This window comes from Nycticebus coucang, chromosome 6 (assembly GCF_027406575.1).
Source record: "Nycticebus coucang isolate mNycCou1 chromosome 6, mNycCou1.pri, whole genome shotgun sequence".
NCBI classification, from domain to species: domain Eukaryota; kingdom Metazoa; phylum Chordata; class Mammalia; order Primates; family Lorisidae; genus Nycticebus; species Nycticebus coucang.
In genome coordinates, this window is record NC_069785.1 from 79,755,784 (window position 1) to 79,774,368 (window position 18,585).

Genomic DNA, 18,585 nt, shown 5'->3' on the forward strand with positions numbered 1-18,585 from the left:
TGAGACTCTGTCTCTACAAAAAAAAAAGAAGTGTGAGTCTTCCAAATTTGTTGTTGTTTTTCAAAACTGTTTTGGTTCCTTGGGGTCTCTCTCGAGTCCATATGCATTTTAGGATGGTTTTTCCTGAAAAATCTTCATTGGGATTTTGATGGAGATTTCATTGAGTCTGTACATCACTTTGTGTACATGTATTATTGATATCTTAACATTAGTTTTCTAATCCATGACTAGGGGATAACTTTTGACTTACTTATGACATCTTAATTTTTTCAGTAGTATTTTATAGCTTTCTTTGTATGTATCTTTTCCCTCCTTAGTTTATTCCTAAATATTCTATTATTTTTGATGCTATTATTGTTTGTTTGTTTGAGATGGGGCCTTGCTATGTTGCCTGGACTATGATGGCATCATCATAGCTCACTGCAGCCTCAAACTCCTGAGCTCTAGGGATCCTCCTGCCTCAACCTCCTGAGTAGCTGGAACTAAAGGCACACAACACCTGGCTAATTTTTTGGTTTTGTGTAGAGGTCTCACTAAATTGCTCAGGCTGATGTCAAACACCTGGTCTCAAGCGACCTCTCCCCTAGGTTTCCCAAAGTGCTGACATGGCCTGATGCTGTTGTTAATGGAAGTGACAACTTCCCTTTCAGGTTGTTTATTGTTAGTGAATAGAAAGGCTTTTGATTTCTATATGTTGACTTTGTATCCTGCTATTTCCCTGAATATTATTTCTAACAGATTTTTTAGTGGACTCTATAGTATTTTCTACATGTAGGATCATATCATCTGTGAACAAGATAATTTTACTACTTCTTTTCCTATATGGATGCCTTAATTTTTTCCTTGCATAATTATTCTGGTTCAAACTTTCTGTGCTATGTTGAAGTAGGGAAAACAGGCATCCACATTTTGTTTCTGATCTTAGAAGAAAAGCTTTCAGTCTTTCACTTTTCACAGGAGTCCTCAAACTGTAGCCCGCGGGCCACATGTGGTGGTGTGATTGTATTTGTTCCCATTTTGTTTTTTTACTTCAAAATAAGATATGTGCAGTGTGCATAGGAATTTGTTCATAGTTTATTTTTTAAACTGTAGTCTGGCCCTCCAACGGTCTGAGGGACAGTGAACTGGCCCCCTGTTTAAAAAGTTTGAGGATGCTTGCTTTTGAATATGATGTTTGCTAAGGTTTTTTAATGTGTGGCTTTTGTAATTTTGAGTTTGTTTTTTTTATTCCTAGTTTGTTGATTATTTTCATCACAAAGGCTGTTGAGTTTTTGAATGTTTTTTGTGTCAGTTGAGATTGTGGGCCCCCCACCCCCACCCCCCTTCATTCTGTTAATGTATTATAATACATTGGTCAATTTTTGTATGTTGAATCAACTTGCCCTTCCAGGAATAAATCCCACTTGGTCAAGGTGTATAATCCTTTTAATAGGTTGCCAGTTGGGGTTTGCTATTGCACATATTTTGTTGAGGGTTGTGGGATTAATGTTTATAAGGGATATTAGTGCATATTTCTTTTTTTTTTTACTGTGATCTCTCTCTGGTTTTGGTATTAAGGTATTCCCAACCCTATAGAATAAGTTAGAACATATTCCCTTCTTTATAATTTCTTAGATTGATATTAGTTCTTCAAATGCTTGCTAAAATTGGCTCTTTATGGCCATCAGATCCAGGGATTTTCTTAGGAGATTTTTGATTACTGATTGATATTCTTACTAGTTATAGGTCTGTGCATATTTTCTGTTTCTTTTGATTTATTCTTTGTAGGTTTTGTATTTGTAGGTGATGTGAGTTCTGCATGAGATTAATTTCTTTTTGGTATGGCCATGTAATATTCTAGCCCATTATTGGAATGACTATTCTTTTTTACATGAATTACTTTGATGCTTTTGTTGGAAATCAATTTGCCATCCATATATGGGTTTCTTTCTAATTCTATTCCATTTCATTTATCTATGTGCTTATCTTTATACCAATACCACTTTATCTTGATCATTGTGTCACGTTAATAGTCTAGAAATCATGAAATGCAAGGGAAACTTTTTTGCTTTTCAAAACTATTTTGACCATTTTAGATCCATTGTAGTTCTGTATATATTATAGAATCAGCTTGTGAATTTCTCTAAAAAAATTTTTTTTAAGACCTGTCTAGATTTTTATTAGGATTTCATTGAATTTATAGATTTACTTGGGGTAGCATTGATATCTTAATGATATTGAGTATTTTGATCCATAAGCATGGCATTTATCTTAAATTCTTTAGGTCTTTGTCTTTGCTTGTGTAGTGTGAAATTTATTGAGTTCATATTTTTATGTTATATTCAATGATATTTTGCTTTAATTTTTCTAATTCTTTTTTGCTAATATATAGCAATGTAGTTGATATTTGTATATTTACCTTGTATCTTACAACCTTACTAAACTCATTTATTAGGTATAATTCTTTTTTCTTCCTTTGTAGTCTATATGTTTTTTTTTTACCTCCCTTTATTGCAGTGGCTAGGACTAGTACGGTGTTGACTAATTGTGAAGAGAGCTGGCATCAATGCCTTATTTCCAATCCTAGGGGGAAAGCATTGAGACGTTCATGATTAAGTATTAAATTAGCTATTGAATTTCATAGTTTTTTTTTTAGCCAAATTAAGTAAATCTGTCCTATTCTTAGTTTATTGAAAAATTTTCCAGGCAGTGCCTGTGGCTCAGTAGGAAGGGTTTCGGCCCCATATACCGAGGGTGATGGGTTCGAACCTGGCCCCGGCCAGCTAAAATAGCAGTGGCAACTCAACAAAAATAGCTGGGCGCCTGTAGTCCCAGGTACTTGGGAAGCTGAGGCAAGAGAATCACCCTAGCCCAAGAGCTGGAGGTTGCTGTGAGCTGTGATGCCACAGCACTCTACTGACTGAGGGACACCAGGGGTCCGGGGGCGGGGGAAGAAAAATTTTCTGTGAGTAGACTTTTAATTTGGTCACGTGATTTTTCTTGGCATTTAAGAGGTTTATTTGGTTGAAGGTTCTGAGAAGCATGGTACCACCATCTCCTTCTTGTGAGGGTCTAAGGCTGCTTCCACTCATGGTGAAGGCAAAGGGGAGCCAGCATGTTCAGATCACTTCGTTGAGAGAGCAGAGGGAGTTTTTATACTGTTTAAACAATTAGCTCTTGCAAGGAACTATCTCAGGAACTAATAGAATGTGAACTCACTTCCCCACCTGCAGCCTGCACCCTACCACAGGAAGTGGATTCATCTATTCACAAATGATCCATGGTCCATGATCCAAATACTTTTCATTAATCTTTTGCTTCCATTTTTGGAGATAAAGTTTAACTTGAGCTTTGGGGGACAAACATCTAAATTATAGCACTTTCTATGTCTGTCTTTATGGGAGTACCATTCTATTTTATTACTATAGCTTTTTAGTAGGCTTTGGAATGGGAACAGTGAGTCCTCAAACTTCTGTTATTTTTCCCCCAATACTATGTCGCTGTACTTTGCAGTTCCCTATGGATTTGAGGTTTGGTTTCCATATTTGCAAAAAAGCCCATTGGCATTTTGTTAGTGATTGTGTTAATCCTTTTTCTCTCTTTGGGTAGTATTGCCATCTTAATAATATTGTCTTTCATTTATAAAGGTGGAATATCTTGCCATTTATTTGAGTCTTTTTTTATTTCTTTTATTTGTTGTTTTCAGTATATTAGTCTTTTACCTATTTGTTTAAATTTATTCCAAAGCATTATATTCTTTTGGATGTGATTATAAATGGAATTGTCATTTTAATTTCATTTTTGGATGAAAAATGAAATTACTAGTTTATAGAAATGCAGTCAATTTTTGTATATTGATCTTGTATTCTTATAGTCTTGTTGAAACTTGTTCTCTCTGTTACGTCATCATGGCTGGAAGAGAAAGTTCTGATCTATGGATTTTTGTTTTTTTATCTTTTTTTTTTTTTTTTTGAAATGTTTTTTTTTTTTTTTTTTGTAGAGACAGAGTCTCACTTTATGGCCCTCGGTAGAGTGCCGTGGCCTCACACAGCTCACAGCAACCTCCAACTCCTGGGCTTAAGTGATTCTCTTGCCTCAGCCTCCCGAGTAGCTGGGATTACAGGCGCCCGCCACAACGCCCGGCTATTTTTTGGTTGCAGTTTGGCCGGGGCCGGGCTTGAACCCGCCACCCTCGGTATATGGGGCCGGCGCCCTACTGACTGAGCCACAGGCGCCGCCCTGTTTTTTTATCTTTATATTTCAGAGGAACAGTCTGAAGGCATATTTTTGATAGTCACACAGCCAGAATTTTAATCCAGGTCTTTCTGATTTCAAAGCCTCTGATTTACTACTGTGCTTATTGCTTTAATTTTCTCAATTTGTGGTCTTTTTTCACATGACTTGTGTGAATATTGATTTGTCTAATTGCTTAACATATGTTCATTATAATTTTTTTAAGCCAAAGTGACTCTTAAAAGCATGTTAACCCAAATCACAGTTTAAGTAATTTCCATCAAGATGGATGGTCAATTGTTGGGTCTCTCTTTATATGAGGATATCAACTATCATTTGTAGTTTTTTATTATTGATAATTAATGTTAACTAAGTCAAGCTCCTGTACTAAAATTCTTACTAATATGAATTACTACTTTAAATAAAACCTTGCTACCACTTGCTGCCTTACTAGTAGTGCTGTTAATTTTCATTGCTTTTTATTTAATAATATGTGAAATCTTATCTGTTAAATGTATTCCATTACTACAAGGAAAATAGGCATTGTAGGTTTTTTCATTCTCTCATTCATTACAGGCGTCCTCAAATTTTTTAAACGGGGCCAGTTCACTGTCCCCCAGACTGTTGGAGGGCCGGACTATAGTTTAAAAAAAACACAGCTATGAACAAATTCCTATGCACACTGCACATATCTTATTTTGAATTAAAAAAACAAAATGGGAACAAATACAATCACACTGCCTCATGTGGCCCGCGGGCCGCAGTTTGAGGACCCCTGATTTAAAAGGTATATGGTTGAGATTTTTTTTTTTTTTCAGACATCGTCTCATTCTGTAGCCCTGGGTAGCGTGCCATGGCATCATAGCTCACAGCAACATCAACTCTTGGGCTCTTGGGCTCAAGCTATTCCCTTGCTTCAGTCTCCCTAGTAACTGGGACTACAGGCACCCACCACAACGCTCAGCTAGTTTTTTCTATTTTTAGTAGAGATGGGGGTCTCCCTCTTGGTCAGGCTGGTCTCAAACTCCTGAGCTCAAGCAATCTACCAGCCTTGGCTTCCCAGAGTGCTACGGGTATAGGTGTGAGCCACCATACCTGGCCACGATTGAGTTCTTAATGGGAGGACATAATACTATAAAAGTTTGCATGTAGCATTGTCATTTATTTTCACGCACAGACATTCTGATTATGAGTCATAATTTTGTTTTTGCCTTTTGTCAAAAAATGTATAAAGTCATGTGTCAAATTTCCCAATCTTGTTTGATCATAGTCATCTGAAGTGTTATTGAAAAGATAGATTTCTAAGCTTTTTGTTTCAGGGTGTTATTGAGTAATGCTAGAGTTGTGCCTGGCCATCTTTATTTTTTTTTATTTTTTTTTTGGCCATCTTTATTTTTTACAAGCCCTATAGGTGATTCCTATGATGGGGAAATTTAGGTTTCAGTTATATCTAAAAGATTGTTCTTTATTCAAAAGTAATTTTTTTTTTATCATAATAGTAAAGACTAAAGTCTTTGGAGTTAGATAAATTTGAGTTTAGGTTCTTATTCTACCACTTAGTAGCTGAATGGTCTTGTATTACTTTCTCTCTCTAAATGTATTTGTTCATCTTTAAAATAGCAGCAATTTTACTTACATCTCAATGACTGGAAGGATTAAATTAGATTATACGTGTTGTAAAGCATTTAATGTCATTTCTAGTGTAACATAGGCATTTAGTAAAATATAGGAGAACTTCCACAGTTGACCACCTCCTTAAGTTGACCTAATTTTCATAGACCAGACATGCACCACAAGTATGTATCAGTACAGGAGGCCTTGTTCCTTATGTTAACCACCTCCGTATGTTGACCAGTTTGTTATAGTCCCTTGGGTGGTAAATTTACCAAGGTTCTACTGTAGTAGAATTATAGAAGAAGCATTCTACTTCTTAATTTTTCCTTAAGTCTCTAATATACTTCTATTGTTCATTGACTAATCAAAAAGTACTAATAATCCAGTGATTTTTTTTTTTCTGTTAAAAAATATATACTTAGTTCTGGGAGTGGTGGCTCACATCTTTATCCTAGCACTTTGGGAGGCCAAAATGGAAGGATTGCTTGAGGCCTGGAGTTCAGGACTAGCCTAAGCAAGAGTGAAACCCAATCTCTATAGAAAATGAAACATTAGCTGGGCATGGTGGCATGCACCTGTAGTCCCATTTATTTGGGAGGCTGAGGTAGACCCTCCCCTTACCAAATATATATACAAAGGGCATGGAAAGATGTATGAACTTTTTAAGATGGGAAAAAACTGTATTAAAATTGTAAAATTCAAGTCACATCTGACTTTTGTAATTATGAAAACTATAAGCTATAATATACAAGATAACAAATGTTATCAATATATACTAAGTATTATAATTTTAATAGTGTTTTTCTTTCTGAAAGTGTGTGCACATTTTTTTTTGCACCGTGTGTGTGTATGTGTATGTATGCATGTGTGTATATTTAAATTCTACTACAAGTGTGTTTTCCTTGACAAATGTACCAAATACTGGTGGTGTCAAAAAATGTGTACACATTTTAAGTGATCTGAGGCAGGTGGATCACTCAAGTTTAGGAATTTGAGACCAGTTGGTAGTGATCATTCCCAGAAAGTGTACAAATTGCATGTAAAATGGATGTGCATAGCATGTCTAGGTACACTTGACTAGTAACTGTACCTTCAATTCAACTTTGAAAAGTAATACGTAGGTAACATCTCTTAAAATGTGTATATATGTTTTGGTACCCCCGTATATTCATTTCAGTCATATTATATATGGTGTAATCAAGGTATACGTTTTTCCCCCATGTATTCATTTTGGGGGTCCTTAGAGCAAATTAATAGCAATTTCAAATTCCTTAGTTATTTCGTAGATAGGAAGTTAAAAATAAGTCATTTAGTATTTAGTTCCTAGTGATTAATATATCAACAAGAGTTATTCAGAACTCAATTTTATCTTAGATCATAGTTTATTACTTAATAATATAACATTTTCAGTTTCTTGATGGTCTCATTGGTCCATTTTCAGTTGTAACATGTCCAGTCATAATTATAGCTTGTTTTTATTTTGTGGAAAAATCCTTTTTTTGTTTTATGTAGAAGCCTTCTCCTTGTGTTATGGTTCATACTTGTGGCTTCTTTGCTAATCTTGGACTTGTTTTCCTGTTATTTTCTTTTTTCTTTTTTTACTTCAAATTATCATGAGCGTACAAATTTTTAGATTACATTGCTCTCCAGTTAATTTTTTTGTACCTGCTCATTTTTGCCTCTACTAGTTTGCCTAATTTTGAACCCCTATTACATAGATTATCTCTTCCATACTTTTAAAAATTACCAGATTTCTAAGAAATAGCGCTCTGAGCTTACTTTACTACCCCATCACCCATGTCTTCCTTAATTCCCTGTAATATCATTTTCCTTCTATGCTACTATATTTGCCTTTGAGAAATTACTCTGTTATCACTAAGTTTAAAAGCCTTTTCTCAATCTCTTATATGAATCATCAGGCACCTTTTTTCTAGAATACTTCTGGACTACCTTGATTTTCCTTCGACCTCTATAACCAATCCTTTATATTCTTCTTTCTTTTGTTGCTTAAATGTAACAGATGTTTATGAGGCACAGAGGTATGATGGTCTTTTCTAACTTATTTGGGTCCCATTCCGTTTATATGCTCAGCTGCAGTTCTGTAACTCTGAAGTCACTCATTTGTTTTCCTCTCCATTGCAGCTGCCACCAGTTTATTTTTATCTCCTAAATATTTATAGTTGATATTCTTCCCTTTTGTTCTTGCTTTCTCCAGATTAATCTTTCTGTTTCTTTTTTTTTTTTGCAGTTTTTTTTTTTTATTTTTTGGCCGGGGCTGGGTTTGAACCCGTCACCTCTGGCATATGGGGCCGGCGCCCTACCCCTTTGAGCCACAGGCGCCGCCCTTCCAGATTAATCTTTCTTTCTGAAGGACATTATTTTATTACCTCTCTGCTTAAAAACCGTCCGTGACTTTTCATTGTCCTCAAGCCTTAATTTAAAAACATTACTTTAGGTTTTTAAAATATTGTTTTGGGCTGGGTGTGATGGCTCATGTCTGTCATCTTAGCACTCTGAGAGGCTGAGGGAGGTGGATCACTCGAGCTCAGGAGTTTGAGACCAGTCTGAGCAAGAGTGAGACCCTTTCTCTACTAAAAATAGAAAAACTAGGCATATGTCATGGCTAGTGCCTGTAGTCCCAGCTACTAGGGAGGCTGAGGTAAAGAGGATTGCTGAAGCCTGAGAGTTTGGGGGTGCTGTGAACTATGATGCCACAGTAGTCTACCCAGGACGAGAGAGTGAGACTCTGTCTCAAAAAAATAAGTAAATAAATAAAAAATAAATAAATATTATTTTACATTTAAAATAATGGATATATTATTTTAAAAGTGATCCACTCTCATTTTAAAGAATTCAAGCCATATGACAAAGGAAACTCAAAATCTCACCTTTGGAAATACCCAACGTTAACATTAGTTAAACAATCTTCCAGACATTTCTGAAGGATTATATTCAGATTGCATGAATGTGTAATTTCATAAAGTAGAATTATGCTATACATATATGATATACTTCTTAATAAGAGTTAATCTCTATTTTAGTTCCATTTTAAGAGAAGGAAGTGAAGTGGAAGTAAAATTGAGGCAATTCTTGAATTTGTCATAAATATTACTTGATCATAAGAGGGATTATTTTCATACAAGATTTTTTAAGATTATAAACAATTATAAAACATTGAGAGTTTGGAGTTATATATTATTTGGTTTTATTTCAAAAAATTGAAAGTTTTATTTTAGTTTCAGCTTTGTTATTTTTACATTATTAAAGTTTATTACATGTGCACTTTGTAACTATAAATTCCTCAGTTTAGTTTTCCATATATATATATATATGTGGACTCAGTGGTTACCAGTTCTTGATGGGGACATCATCTGGCTAAAAAGCTTCTGTATATCCAAGAGTACAACAACTAAAGCAAATAGACAGCCTTCACACTGCATGAAGATAGTTGCGTGAATCTGATAAAGGATTGATAACTAGAATCTACAGGGAACTCAAATTAATCAACAAGAAAAGAGCAAACAATCCCATCTATCACTGGGCAAGAGACTTGAATAGAACCTTCTTTGAAGAAGACAGATGAATGGCCAATGAACACATGAAGAAATGTTCATTGTCCCTAACCAGAGAAAGGCGAATCAGAACCACCCTAAGGTATTACCTGACCCCAGTAAGAATAGTCCATATCACAAAGTCCCAAAGCTGCAGATGCTGGTATAGATGTAGAAAGAAGGGAACACTTTTACACTGTTGATGGAATTGCAAACTAATACAGCCTCTTTTGAAAGAAGTATGGAGAATCCTCAAAGAACTAAAAGTGAACCTTCCATTTGATTCCACAGTCCCATTACTAGACATCTACCCAGAAGAAAAGAAAATCACTTTACCATAAGGATATTTGCACTAGAATGTTTATTGTAGCTCAATTCACAATTGCCAACATGTGGAAATCAACCCGACTGCTATAATCCATATAAATGGATTAATAAACTGTGGTCTGTGTATACCGTGGGGTACTATTCAGCCATAAAAAAGATGGAGGATTTACATAATTTGTATTAACCTGGATGGAGTTGAATCAGAACCTTCTTCTTAGTATTTCAAGAATGTAAAAGCAAGTATCCAGTATATTCAATACTAAAATGAAACCAATAGGTAAATAGCTACATACCCACGTGAGAGAAAAACACAATTAAATTCAAGTGAAGGGGTTGGGGGAGGAGGGAAAAAGCAGAGGGGAAGAGGGAGGGGGTGTGGTAAGCTCTCACCTAATGTGCACAATTTGAGGGTATACAGCACACCCCCGGGTGAAGGGCTCAACTATAGCTTGACCTTTAACTAACAAATGCAAACACTGTAACCTAACCATTTGTACCCTCATATTAATCTGAAATTTAAAAAAATAAAACATTTGAATAAGAAAAAAATATGATTTCTTTGTTTTGTCTCTTGGTTTGCTAGATTTTATTGAGTTAATTGTATTCCTTGAGTTCTTGTGTATTTCAGACCGGTTGCATTTTTACCAGAATTATATCTTTCGTATACCAAATTCATGATTCGTAACAGTGTTCCTTCCGAACTTTGCAGGCATTATTCTTTTGTCTCAGCATTAACTATTTCCATGGGGAAGCCTAAGACCACACTGAATTTTCTCTTTCTTATAGATGACTTACATTTACTGCTTGGAATCTTAAAAAAAATGTTTTCTATTTTCCTGGGCCTGGTGGCTCACAGCTATAATCCCAGCACTTTGGGAGGCTGAGGTGTGAAGTTGCTTGAGGCCAGGAATTGGAGGCCTGGATGTGCAGAAAATAAATAAAATAATTAACAGGGTGTGGTGGTATGCACCCGTTGTTTTAGCTGCTCAGAAAGGTGAGGTGGGAGGATCCATTGAGTCCACTCATGCCACTGTACTCCAGCCTGGGTGACAAAGCAAAACCCTAATTCTAAAAATAAATTATAATGTTTTATAATTTACTAAGGGTATTTTTGGTATTATCCCTCTGAGTCACTTCGGTTTAGTTCGTTCATTCAGGGAACATTTTCTGTATTTTGTTTTGGTATATTTTCTGTTGCCTATCTTCACTATATACATACTGTTTATATTAGGTCATTTTGACAAGTTCTCTATTTTCGAGGCTTATTATTTATCCATTCATTTTCATTCAGAAAATCTAGGCCAGTATTGGAGGCTCATGCCTATAATCCTAGTACTCTGGGGGCTGAGGAGGGGAGTATTGCTTGAGGTTAGGAGTTTAAGACTAGCCTGAGTGAGAGCTATACCCCATCTCTATAAAAAATAGAAAAAAATTAGTTGAGCATGGTGGCATGTGCCTGTAATCCCAGCTAATTGGGAAGCTGTGATAGTAGGATCCCTTGAGCCCAGCAGTGAACTATGATGACACCATTACACTCCTCCTAGGATGACAGAGTCTCACTAAAATACAACTAAAAAGTCTGCATTACCTGATTTTCACAAGCCTTTCTTCTATTAATAATTAGGGTTTTTACTGTCTTGCTCTGTTGCACAGGCTAGAGTGCAGTGGCATCATCATCACTCATTATTACCTCAGACCTTAAGTGATCCTCTTGCTTAGGCTCCCAAAAAGCTGGGACTTCAGGCCTGCGCTACCACACCCAGTTGGTAGTGTTATTTTTGTCCTTAGTTTGTTTCCTTAGGTCTCTAATAATCACCCTTTATTTTATCATTACAATAGCTCTCTTTTATTTCAATTTCATTTTATGTGGTTTCCGTTACCCGTAGTCAGCCACAGTCTGAAAATAACTATTTTTAATTGCACACAAACTTTATGGACACCTTATATTAAATGGAATATCCAGAAATAAACATTTCACAAATTTTAAATTACACACTATTCTAAGTAGCATGAAATTTTGTGCAGTCCCATCCAGGATGTAAATCATTCCTTTTTCCAGCATATCTAAGCTATATGTATACACTTACCTCCCCTTAGTTGGCTAGTATCTGTTTTGGTTATCAGATAAGCATTTGTATCACAGAGCTTGTGTTCAAGTAACCCTTATTTTACTTAAAAGTGACCTGAAAGTGGAAGAGGAGTGATGTTAGTAATTTGGATATGCCAAAGAGAAGTTATAATATGCTTTCTTTGGGGTGAAAGTTCTTTACTTAGTAAGCAGAAAAAAGAAGTATTGAATTTGCTAAGATCTATGGTAAGAATGAATCTTCTGTCTGTGAAATTGTGAAGAAAGAAAAAAAAAATCTATGCAATGTATGTATACTTATCCATCAATATCTGTGGGGTTTGGTTCCAGGACCTTCTGCAGATACCACAATTCATGGATACTCAAGTCCCTTATATAAAATGGTATAATATTTGCATATAAACTATGTACATTGTTCTGTACACTTTAAATCATCTTTAGATTATTTATAGTTTCAAATACAAAGTGAATGTTATGCAGTAGTTATACTGTATACGTTGTTTAGGGAATAGTTACAAGCAAAAAGGTTCGTATAGATCTCCTTTTATTATGCTTCACTTTGCTTTGCCTCACAGATATTGAGCTTTTTATAAATGGAAGGATTGTGGCAACCTGGTGTCGAAAAAATTTGATTGGCACCATTTTTTTCAACAGTATGTATTCACCTGTGTGTCTGTGTTATATTTTGTTTATTCTTGTAATAATTTCAAACTTTTAATTTATATCTATTATGGTGATCTATGGTCAGTTATCTCTGATGTTACTATTTTAATTGTTTCAAGGCATCACAAACCATTCTCACATAAGACAGTGAACTTAGTATTTTATTTTGTGTGTTCTGACTGCCCTACTGACCCAGCCATTCTTCTGACTCGTTATTGGCAACCCTCCTTATTCCCTGAGAAATAGCAATATTGAAATTAGGCCAATTAATAATGCTACAGAGGCCTCTATTCAAGTGAAAGAAAGAATCATATATACCTCTCACAAATAAAAAGCTAGAAATGATTAAGCTTTAGTGAAAAAGGTACATTGAAAGCCAAGATAACCTGAAAGCTAGGCCCCTTGCACCAAACAGCCACATTATGAAGGAAAAGGAAGAGTCTTCAAAGAAGATTAAAAGTGTTACTCCAGTGAACACACAAGTGATAAGAAAGAAAAACAACCTTATTGACGATATGGACAAAGTTTTGGTGGTCCAGATTTGCCCAGTCATAATATTCCCTTAAGCCAAATCCTACTCCAGGGCAAGATCCTGTCACTCTCTTCCGTTCTGTGAAGGCTGAGAGAGTTCAGGAAGTAGCCCAGGAAAAGTGAGAAGCTAGCAGAGGTTGGGTTCATGAAACATAATGACAGAATCTGTCTCCAAAACTAAACATGCAAGTTGAGGTAGCAAGTGCTGCTGTAAAAGCTGCAGAAAGTTATCTGGAAGATCTAGCTAAGGTAATTAATGAATATTTTCAATATACATGAAACAGCCTTTTATTAGAAGAAAGTGCTATCTAGGACTTTTCTTTTTATTATTAAATCATAGCTGTGTACATTAATGCAACCACGGGGCACCATACACTGGTTTTATAGACCGTTTGACACATTTTCATCACACTGGTTAACATAGCCTTCCTGGCATTTTCTTAGTTATTGTGTTAAGACATTTATATTCTACATTTACTAAGTTTCACATATACCCTTGTAAGATGCACCACAGGTGTAATCCCACCAATCACCTTCCCTCTACCAAACCTCCCCCCTCCCTCCCCTCCATCTCCCCCTTCCCCTTATTCTTAGGTTATAACTGGGTTACAGCTTTCATGTGAAAGCCATAAATTAGTTTCATAGTAGGGCTAAGTACATTGGATACTTTTTCTTCCATTCTTGAGATACTTTACTAAGAAGAATATGTTCCAGCTCCATCCATGTAAACATGAAAGAGGTAAAGTCTCCATCTTTCTTTAAGGCTGCATAATATTCCATGGTGTATCTAGGACTTTTCTAGCTAGATAGAATCAATGCCTGGCCTCACAGCTTCAAAATACAGGCTGACTGTCTTGTTAGGCAATAATACAACCATTGACTTTAGGTTGATGCCAATTTTAATTAATCATCTGAAAACCTTAGGACCATTAACAGTAATGCTAAATCTATTCTGTCTATGCTATATAGATGGACCAACAAAGCTTGAATGACAGGAAATCTGTTTATACCATGGTTTACTCAGTGTTTTCAGCATACTGTTGGGCCCAACTGCTGAATATGAAAGACTCCTTTCAAAATATTTGACAACTGGCAATGCACCTGGTTACCCAACAACTCTGATGGAGGTGTATAAGGAGATTAATGTGCTTTCATGTCTGTTAACTCAGCATTCATTCTGTAGCCCATGGATCAAGGAGTAATTTTGACTTTCAAGTATTACTTATTTAAGAAATATATTTCATAAGGCTATGGATGACATAGGTGGTGATTATTCTGATGGGTCTACACAAAGTAAATCAAAACCCTTCTGGAAAGGATTCACATTCTAGATGCCATTAATAACATTTCTAATTCATGGGAGGAGGTCAAAATACTAACATTAACAAAAATTTGGAAGAAGTTGATTCCAGTTCTTGCTGATGATTTTGAGGGGTTCGAGTGTTCAGTTGAAGATGGAACTGCAGATGTGGTGGAAATAGAAAGAGAATTAGAAGTGGAGCCTGAGAATATGTGACTGAATTGCTGTAATTGCATGACAAAAACTTCAAATGGATGAGAAGTTACTTCTTATAAATGGGCAAAGGAAGTGGATACTTGAGATATAATCTGCTCTTGGTGAAGATACTATTAACATTTTTGAGATTACAATAAGGGTTTAGAATATTGCATAAACTTAGTTGATAAAGCAGCAGCAGGGTTTGAGAGAATTGATTCCAATTTTGAAAAAAAGTTCTATTGTGATTAAAATACTGTCAGTCAGCATTACATGTTACATTATTCCTATTGTGAAAGGAAAAGTCATTTGATGCAACAAACTTCATTGCTGTCTTATTTTAAGAAATTGTCACAGCCACCCTAACCACAGCAACCATCATTGATCAGTCAGTGTATTTCAACTTAAAGGTAAGACCCTCCATTGGCAAAATCATTATGACTCACTGAAGGCTCAGATGATTGTTAGCATTTTTTTTTTATTTTAATTTAATTTAATTTTATTATTAAATCATAGCTGTGTACATTAATGCGATCACGGGGCACCATACACTGGTTTTATAGACCATTTGACATATTTTCATCACACTGGTTAACATAGCCTTCCTGGTATTTTCTTAGTTATTGTGTTAAGACATTTATATTCTACATTTACTAAGTTTAACATGTACCCTTGTAAGATGCACGGTAGGGATTGTTAGCATTTTTTAGCAATACATTTTTTATTAAAGTATGTACACTTTTTAAACACATAACACTGTTGCATACTTAAGAGATTATTAATGTAATAATTTTATACTCATTGGGCATTGGGAAGCCAAAAATTTGTGTGGTTCTCTTTATTGCACTGTTTATTCTGGAACTCTAAACTCTTAATATCTTTGATCTGTACATGTTCATTACATATATAACCACCCGTTAAATTATTTTTGATCTGCGGTTGCTTGAACCTATGGGTGAAGAGCCCACATATATGGAGGACTGATTGTTTACATTTCAGTACTATCTATGATTTCAGGAATCCATAGATCTTAGAATGTATCCCCTGTGGAAAAGAGCAAAGGTACTGAAGTCTTAACATCTATCTTTTACATGTTACTGTTAAATTGTTCAATGTTACTAAATTTGCCTAAGGAATTTTCTGCTTTTTCCAAGTTATATTTTCTTCTAGATTGGCTTGTTTTTTTTTTGAGACAGAGTCTCACTTTGTCACGTTTGATAGAATGCTGTGGCATCATAGCTCACAGCAACCTCAAACTCTTAGGTTTAAGCAATCCTCTTGCCTCAGTCTCCTGAGTAGCTGGGACTATGGGTGCCCACTACAATGCTTCACTATTTCTTAGAGATGGGGTCTTGCTCTTGCTCAGGCTGGTCGCAAACTCCTGAGCTCAAGCAATCTACTTGCCTTGGCCTCCTGGAATGCTAGGATTACAGGCGTGAGCCACCACTCCTGGCTAGATTGGCTTCTAAAAAAAATCTGACTTTTGTATACTCCGCTCCCTTTGAATTTGGTATTATTTATTTTGCTTAATGCATTAGGTCTCATTGCTTTTTCTTTCATTTGATTATGCTTAACATATGAGTCCTGATATAATTTGAATACATTTTCCTTGAATTTACTTGTTTGTCTTGTATTTTCATTACTTTTAATCCAGTTTGAGAGACGGTTATGTGATTTGTCTATTTATAAAAGTACTATAAAAATGGCCTCATGGAGATTGAGAAAGTTCAGAATTACTTGTCTAAGATTTATAAAATATTCTGAGATAGTTTTTATTCCATTCATCGTGGATTCTTAGAGTCTTTGATCTGTCAAAGAGTGTCAGTTCTTGTGTTCACTTTCCTGTGTACTCTGCCATTTTCACTTGTAGTGTATTCTCCCTCTGGCTTTCATGAATGAGAGATTTGATCCCAGCAGGTTTTTTGAGCTTCCTCATTAGCTGTATTTTACTCACTGGCTTTACTTACAAAATCTGTATTTTCTCCAGCTAAGTTTGGCTGTTCAGAATCAAGACATGTGAAGTGGAGAATGCAGTGTAGAGTTCAGTTCCTTGTTCCTAATTGTCACCCATTCAATATGTTAAAGAAAAATGACTTGTTTACTTTGTTTGTTCTTTCAAAGTCATTAGAATACCATGCACATACCTTTTTTAATAAATACTTGTGTAATTTGTATAGTTGTAAGTTGCAATAGTGTTAGGTAGACCTTTATAAGATGATTTCTATAAGAATCTTAAATTGTTTCTTGACTTAAAAATATATTCAATGGCTGATCTCTAAGTCACTTCTTACTACAGCCTACGAGTTTGTTATATTTGCTAGGTTATTATTTGGGGTAAATATTGAAGGAAAAGACCCATAAATCATTCTAGTTTTCTGTTCTTTGCCTTGCCACTGTTTTGTGTTATTGTATAATGATATAATAGTAGATTTCTTTTTTTTTTGGCCGGGGCTGGGTTTGAACCCGCCAACTCCAGTATATGGGGCCAATGCCCTACTCCTTTGAGCCACAAGCACCACCCTTATGGTAGAATTCTTATTTTTATGATGTATCTTAGAATTAAGTTGATTTGAACCTCACTTTGTTTTTTATTAAAGGTAAATGAAATTGCTTTTATTAATACCCTTGAAGCTCAGAATAAACGCCATGATGTTTTATCGAAGCTGAAGGAGTATGAGCAAAGGCTTAATGAGTTACAGGAAGAACGTCAGAGAAGACAGGAAGAAAAGCAAGCTCGGGATGAAGCTGTGCAGGTAGGATTTTATTCAGTAAGCATTTGTTGAGCATCTGTCACATTTTAGGCTCTGACTAGACGCTGAGGACTGGAGAAGGAATAAAACCTTACCTTTGTGCCCAGAAATAAATGGTTTACTCTTTGGAAACATCAAGTCTGGTTGCCAAAGTATAGTGTGCACTCCTTTAAATGAGATAATCAGTTCTTTCATCAGTAGAGTGCAGCCTAAAATAGAAAAATAAAATAGCCTCAACCAGGTGAATGATTAAACTGCTCTGGACAGATTATAATTTGTTCTAGGATTGGGCAAGATCATGCTTCTCTCCCCCAATAAAAAAGTTCCTTTTTTTAATCAGTATATACAGCCTTAGAACCTGGCACTCTTAGAACCTGGCACTCTTTATTAGCACCTGTAATTTATTAGGCAGTATCATCACTTATCTTAGTTATTCAAATATTTAACCTCTGCAGCAAACCCTTAGTTAGCTGTCATTTTCAGAATGGAGAGAAGATTAAGGCATAAACTGTACTGCTGTTTATAGATTTTAGATCTTTGTTAGTTAAATTTCTTACTCATAGATTCTTTTAAGACCTGACCTTCTGGATGTAGAGAACAAATTTTGCAGAATTCAGATATAAATGCAGACACACTATTCAAGGTCTCACAATTAAGTGTGCGAACTTGCCACTGTCAGCTTACTTTGGCAGCAAAGTTTCATAACCAGGGTATGTCAGTGTCTCACAGCTGTGTTTATGTCAGTGTGTGACAGTTTCTTGCTGAGTGGCATTCATTATTGTAGCATGTTTTTGTGTGCTGTTGCAAGAATGTTGGAGTTTGAATTAGAGCCATAAACATTAAATTTATTGTTAAACTTGGCAAGAATAGAAGTGAAATCAGGGACATACTAGTCCAAGTTTATGGGGATAATGCCATGAAGAAAATAGCATTATTAAACATTTTCTGTGTGAAGTGTCCCTGATGAAGAGAAGTCAGAGCAGCTAGTAACAAGCAGAACTGATGAAAATGTTGCAAAAATTTGTCAAATTGTGCATCAGAATTGTTGGTTGACTATGACAAGCATTAGAGAACAAATAAACATCGATCAAGAAACAGTTAGGAAAATCTTAACTAAAAATCTTAGCATGAGAAAAGTTGTGTAAAAATGGTCCTGAAAGAGTGATGAACAAAAGCAAAGGAGAGTTGAAATTTGCTAAGACCTCTGGGAGAGGCAAGACGATGTTTTGGGCTGTGTTATCCCTGGTGATGAAGTATGGGTGTACCAATGTGACCCTGAAACAAAGCATCCAAGTGCAGAGTTGGACGTCAGATAGCTCTCCAAGATGAAGAAGGTTCTGTCAGTTGTATGATGCT

At 35.6% G+C, this 18,585-nt stretch overlaps 1 protein-coding gene across 1 annotated transcript in view; it reads left to right on the forward strand.

Annotated features, from left to right (window-relative positions):
• Window positions 1-18,585, forward strand: part of SCAPER (S-phase cyclin A associated protein in the ER) — a 580,407-nt gene that overhangs the window by 203,608 nt on the left and 358,214 nt on the right. Inside the window, exon 16 of the mRNA XM_053594624.1 lies at window positions 17,077-17,232. Coding sequence (XP_053450599.1) covers window positions 17,077-17,232 — 156 coding nt within the window. The remainder of the gene's footprint in view (window positions 1-17,076; window positions 17,233-18,585) is intronic.